Consider the following 6,411-nt stretch of genomic DNA (forward strand, 5'->3'; position numbering starts at 1 on the left):
TAAAGTGGGGAAGCGTGAACTTGAGGCAGGTGGGGGACGAGGAAAAGGCAGGAGGAGAAGCCGAATGGAGGTCCCAGTGCGGTTGAAGGATTGTAGGAGTTGAGGTATTAGAGAAAGTGAGCTAGAAAGACAGGGGGTGGAGGTCAGAATCTGGGAGGGCTGAAATTGAGATGAAGGCGAGCTCCCAGGTCCTGGGAATGATAAGGTGTAAGGGATGTACACAGGAACCGCTGCCTGAGATGGGGTGGAGGACAAGACCATTGAGAGAAAGGAGAGGCAGGAGAACTGTGCAGGGGTGTGAATTTTAGGAGGAGTGCTTCAGAGAGTGAAGGTCAGGCACCAAAATTCTCAAGAATGAGGGTGAGCGATGGGGGAGGGGGCTGCAGAGGGCAGAGTGTGAGGAAGTTAGATTCAAAGGTAGGTTTTAGGACGGCTGGGAAGAGCAACGATGAGGAAGGTGACAGGTACCCCTCCTCGCAGCCCATGGCTCTGCCTGTGAGAGAGGACCACGAGGAACGGGGCGGGGATGCAAGGCACTAGAGCAAAGCCTGTTTTCAGTTCCAGAAAGAGGAAGGGAAACTTGGGAAAAGAAGTTGAGGACTTAAACCACAGTAGGATGGATGGAAAAACCACTAGAGGAGTGTCCATCCATGAAGAGATAAAAAACTCAGTTCTAAGGACTTGAAGATTAAATGGAAAGCACCAAATACATCCTGAGCTCTGTGTCAGCTATTGTCATTAGGACCACAATGAATTGACTCATAAACCAGTTTTCAGTCTTTTCCCCAGAATTTTAGTTCTTTCTGGTGTTGGCCAATACTCTGCTTTATTACATTTATAGCATATTTTGTACACAGGAACAAAATAGCACACGTTTAAGTACGCAGAGGTAAACGTAAATACTTAAGCCTTGTTCTTTAAAATGAATAGACGTGGTAATATCCAAAGATTTCAGAGTCATAGACATCGTTGAAATTACTCGGTCAACTCCATCACCGCTTGAAAATTTACAGAAGAGGAGAACTGGCTGGGCAAGCAAGGCTGGGACTGATCCGAGATGATTCGGTTGTAGAGCCACGACCAGAACCCGGGAGGGGCTCTAGATTCTGGTCTAGGCTCCTCTCCTCTTATTGGTATTGCGGCACCTTCCCGAACCGTCAAGACGCAGCCACCAGCCGAGGTCCCTCAGAAGGTACCCCCCTGAACCCAACCTACAAAAGAGCCCACGCTCCGCTGGGTGCAGTAAACAACCTCGCTGGGGTTCAGGAATCGCTTCCCGCGTCTGGGCGGGGCTCGTCCGCGGCGGCCGCCTCCCGCGTTCAGCTGGTGGGGAGGGAAGCGCCTGGAATACGGGGAATACCACGGGCCTGGGAGCGGGAGCGGGGCCGGGGCAGGCCGGGCGGTGGCTGGGGGCGGGGATTGTACTTCGCCCGGTTGGCAGCCCTCAAGGCGGACCCTGCAGAGCCGCGTTCCCGCGCGCGGTGCCGCCGGGCTCGGGCTGTGCAGGCGGCAGGGGTTTGGCGCGCCCAGCGCGCACCGGCCGCCGAAGGAAGCGCTTTTGCCGCGGGACCAGGCGCTAGGCTCCTGGCCCGGCCCGGGGGCGCGGCGCGGCCACGGGCAGCGCCGAGAACCGCAGCGACGGCTCGGAGGGCGCGGGGGAGCCGCCGTGGGCCGAGATGCTGCCTTGCGACGAGCGCCGTTGCTCGCCCTTCCCCCTGGGGGCGCTGGTGCCAGTGACAGCCGTGTGCCTGGGCCTGTTCGCCGTCGGGGTGAGCGGCAACGTGATGACGGTGCTGCTGATCGGGCGCTACCGGGACATGCGGACCACCACCAGCTTGTACCTGGGCAGCATGGCCGTGTCCGACCTGCTCATCCTGCTCGGGCTCCCCTTCGACCTGTACCGCCTCTGGCGCTCCCGGCCCTGGGTGTTCGGGACGCTGCTCTGCCGCCTCTCGCTCTACGTGGGCGAGGGCTGCACCTACGCCACGCTGCTGCACTTGACGGCGCTCAGCCTCGAGCGCTACCTCGCCATCTGTCGCCCGCTCCGGGCCCGCGTCCTTGTCACCCGCCGCCGCGTCCGCGCGCTCACCGCCGCGCTCTGGGCCGCGGCGCTGCTCTCCGCCGGGCCCTTCTTCTTTCTGGTGCGCGTCGAGCAGGACCCCGGCCGCTACGCGGTCCAGGACCTTAACGGCACCGCGCAGCACGCCCCCTCGCCCCGCGCCTCGCCACCACCGCCACTCCTCGGGTCCTCGCGGGCGCCACCGCTGTCCCCGCCGTCGGGGCCCGAGGCGGCGGCCGCGGCGCTGTTCAGCCGGGAGTGCCGGCCGAGCCCGGCGCAGCGGGGCGCGCTGTGCGTCATGCTGTGGGTCACCACCGCCTACTTCTTCCTGCCCTTCCTGTGCCTCAGCGTCCTCTACGGGCTCATCGGGCGGGAGCTGTGGAGGAGCCGCGGGCCGCTGCGAGGCCCGGCCACCTCCGCTCGGGAGAAGGGACACCAGCAGACGGTCCGCGTCCTGCCTAAGTGGCGCCGCCTCTGTTCCAAACACCCCAACTCACGGTCCAGGCTGTGTCCCCTTCCCCTGGTCTCCCAGCCCTCGGCGCCTCTTCTGGCCACGTTTCATTCTGTCGTTCTACCCCAGCCTCCACCTGCTTCTCCTTCTAGACTCCAGAGAAAACCATCTCCCGTCGTCCAGGGGCTCTGGGTCACCCCAGGCGTCCCTTTAGAGTGGGATATCCGGGTCCTGTAAACAGCAATTATTTCCCAAAGCCTCTGTGATCAGCGAGCTGGGCTGATCCAAGATGGATAATTGCAGGCTCTTAAACCAACTGCCTGTCTCTGTTTGATGCTGCAGATATGGAATTACAGAACCCTGGAGAAGACGGGATAGATCACGTTAAGATAAAGTTTCTTTACTTAATGTTATGTTATCCTGAAGACTAAAGTGAATCATGCCCATATCAAAAAAATAAATAAAGATTGTGCAGACTTGTTGCAGAGTTCTTTTCAACCGAAAACAGAGAACATGTCTCCGAAGTGGGTTTCTGGAAGGAAGCCTGCCAGAACAGCTTGTTAGTAGAAATCACTCCTTCTGGTTTATGTCAGGCCTTGATGGTAAATGTATGAGCCGAATACTCAGCTTTAAAGCTAATATCGATGCTATCTGCAACCTGGTAGTTTTTCTGGGGTGGGGATTTGGCTGGGCAATAGTTTTATTTTGCTGTTACTTATTACTTCAGATGGTTTCCTGGGGATGCTTATTTGTTTTCGGATGCTTTAGCTAATTCTGGCGCCTATGTCTTGTTTTGCAGTGGTGGTGGTTCTGGCGTTTATAGTTTGCTGGCTGCCTTTCCACGTTGGCAGAACCATTTACATAAATACCAAGGATTCCCGGATGATGTACTTCTCTCAGTACTTTAACGCTGTTGCCCTGCAACTTTTCTATCTGAGCGCATCCATCAACCCCGTCCTCTACAACCTCATTTCAAAGAAGTATAGAGCAAAGGCCTGGAAACTGCTGCTAGCCAGGCGGTCCAGACAGAGAGGTTTCTGCAGAAGCAGGGAGGCTGAAGCGGACCCTGGAGGAGACATGGCTGGCTGCACCGAGACCAGCGCTAATGTACAGACACCGGCAACCAGCATGGCCAAACACAGCACCTCATCCCACAGCTCTGGGACTTAAGGGAAAACAGGTCTGCAGGGAGAAAAGAACTGCGAGGCGGGGAACCGAAGCTGTTAGGGAGAATTAGAAAGAGTGGTTGACATTTTGCAAGTTGGTCAGCAACTTAGCATAATTTTTTTTTTTAAAACAAAGGTATGAAATGTAACTGTACCAGCCTCTCTGCTTTTCCTTTCATGTACCCCCCTGGGGACGTTCATTTTATCTTCCTGAAATCCCACATCACAAAATGTTCTCTGGGAAGGTTTTGTAAGTCCTCATTCTCCTACTCTGGGGAAATATGACCACTCATTTTCCAGTTAACAAGTGATCCAGAGAGATGCTGCCATAAAAATTGTCACCTGTGAGGTCAGAGGTGTATTTTGTTTTATGTTTTGGATATAAATGTGATGGTGCATCTACAAGGAATCCAGGATGATGAGAGTTTTAATGCAAGAAATTACTTAATGCTTATATATGGCAGCAAAAAATGTTTAGAAACAAGTGAAAGGAATTCTGGGTAGAGTCCAGTGTTCAGGGGTCCCGCCTCGCTCAGGCTCAGAGCAAATCATTAAGTTTAGGCACAGTACCCTCTTTCAGAACCTGGGTACCAAAGTCTGAGGGCAGGGAGCTGCAGCAGGATGTGGCTTCCACAAAGTTGATCACATTGATAAGAGCTTTAATACGCCTTATTCGCCTCAGTTTGGTGGGATAAGCAATGATGGAACCAAGTCTGGGGTCTGAGTCTGAACTCTTAAGAGCCTTACCCACTCCCACCCCGAGAAGCTGCACTAACAGAAAAAACGAGAGTCAATGGATGTACTCAAGGGTGAGAGAGACTGTGCTGGACATTCTGGCCAACAACTCTGTAACTCTGTTGTAGTTTTTACAGTTTAAAACATAAACCTGTTTTTGGAGGGCTCCTACTGCCTCACTGGACTCCAAAGGGCCTCAGTCAACTCAGGGTCTTATGAATGGCGCCCCCTGGAAGTAGGCAGGATACAACTAGGTCAGCTGTAAACTACAAATGGTGACTCCATACACAAGGGTCCACTCCACATGCTGACAAGGTCCTGTTGCTTTTTCATGTGATTGACTATGTACAGTGATGCCTTCAAGTCCCCTTGAAGTGTCCTAACACCCTGGCCCTGCCCTCAACTGGTGTGGCAGTGAAGAAGTCCCCCGTCTACACTGTGTTTCTTCCAACTTGGGGCAGTGGTCCCTAAACCGTGTTCTGCAGATTTTCAGGGAGTGTTTGAAAAAAGGATTCTGTGGTCAAATATGGCAGAAGAACAGTGCATGCTGTACCCACCTTCCCAAGAGTCACAACACAAAATATCCCATCAGAGGCTCTGAGAAGTTGTTGCTGGGGACACTGATGGAGGGTCTCGCGGTGCAGGTGCCAGCCTTGTGCCACAGCCACTCCCCTGCTTGGTGGCACTAAGTGGGGACGTGCTGGAGATGCAACCACAGTCTTTCTTCTCTCGGGAGTTCCTCTCTGGGACAGTCAGAAGCGGCTTCTTCCCTGTAGAAAATCATGGCTAAGAAACTTACTGATATGTTATATGTAGTATAATATTTTAGATATAGAAGACCTCTCCTTTGAGTTTTCTTGTTCAGATTCTAGAAAAGAGGGACTTGTATCACACTTTGCTGTGACCTAGATGTGTTCCCAGGTGTGGGCATGAGGATCATCCTTTCTTGCCACTGGGTCCCTGAGATGGAGTATCTGAATTCCATCCCTCCTGTCGATCGCTGTGCACCTGTTTTCAAAATGCCGATCTTACGCATTAGTGGATTGTGAGATGAGTGGAGTGTGTCACATGTTTCTTTATTGGGTTGCGAATAGAATAGAGAATCAGTGCATCACGTGTAGTAAGGCTAACTGTTGTGTTGTGAAACTTTTGTTTCAATTATATATTGGTTGGTATCTTTCATGGTTCATAAAATAAAATGTATTCTCATTGTGGGTCATGGTCAAAAATATTTGAAAAGCTGTTCTAAGGTCTAAAATTGTTCTCTACCACAGAAGAAAGTGTCCTCTGGTGTTGACAACTGGCTATAAAGGGGAGGGGCATCCTGGGAAGCTCGGGGTGGCCAAGTCAGGGATCACTGGAGAGGGATGGCCGGGCTGTGGGCCTCCCTCTGCCCTGGGGATGGTATCCTGGATGCTGTGTCTGGGACCTCTCGCTGCCCTCGGACGAAGATGTGTGCTGGGTCCCTGCAGGGCTCCTTCTGTAGGCCAAGTTGCTTTTTTTAGGTGAGGCACCAACCTTGGGGAAGGGTTTGTGTTTCATTCATTCACTCCACAAATATTCACCAAACAACTGCTAAGTGCTAGACGTGTATGTCAAAATACTCTAGAAACATTAGTCCATGTCATGGTGTTGAAATCAATCAACTTTTTAATGGTCTTTTTTGCCTTGAAATGTGTGATTGTTCATCTAGACTAATCTCAGATTCAGCTCACAGGCCAATAAAAGTACTCACATCGGATGGACCTGCAGAATTTCAGGTTAGTGTCATCTGCACGACTTCCCTCCACCTTTCTATAGGAGACTTTCCCACTTCTGAAGCAATTGCACAGCACCTCCGAGGACCCAGGAGTCCAGGGGACATGAGAGCAATGTGTTGATGATGTTTGAAAGTCTGAACATGGCCTCTCCTACCATTTCTACCCAAGTAACAGTAACATTTGCTAGTATGTGGAACCATTCACATATAAGTATTAGTGATTGTACAAGTGTTTTAAGTG

General features: G+C 52.3%; 1 protein-coding gene across 1 annotated transcript; it reads left to right on the forward strand.

Moving 5' to 3' along the window:
• Window positions 1-1,676: 1,676 nt before the first annotated feature.
• Window positions 1,677-3,680, forward strand: MLNR (motilin receptor; the record flags this gene model as incomplete). The annotated part of the gene is made up of 2 exons (XM_079721908.1): window positions 1,677-2,535; window positions 3,310-3,680. 2 exons carry the CDS (start codon window positions 1,677-1,679, stop codon window positions 3,678-3,680), a joined length of 1,230 nt encoding a protein of 409 aa, XP_079578034.1.
• Between the last annotated feature and the right edge of the window lie 2,731 nt (window positions 3,681-6,411).

Source organism: Hyperoodon ampullatus (genome assembly GCF_949752795.1).
Source record: "Hyperoodon ampullatus genome assembly, chromosome: 16".
Lineage (NCBI taxonomy): Eukaryota > Metazoa > Chordata > Mammalia > Artiodactyla > Ziphiidae > Hyperoodon > Hyperoodon ampullatus.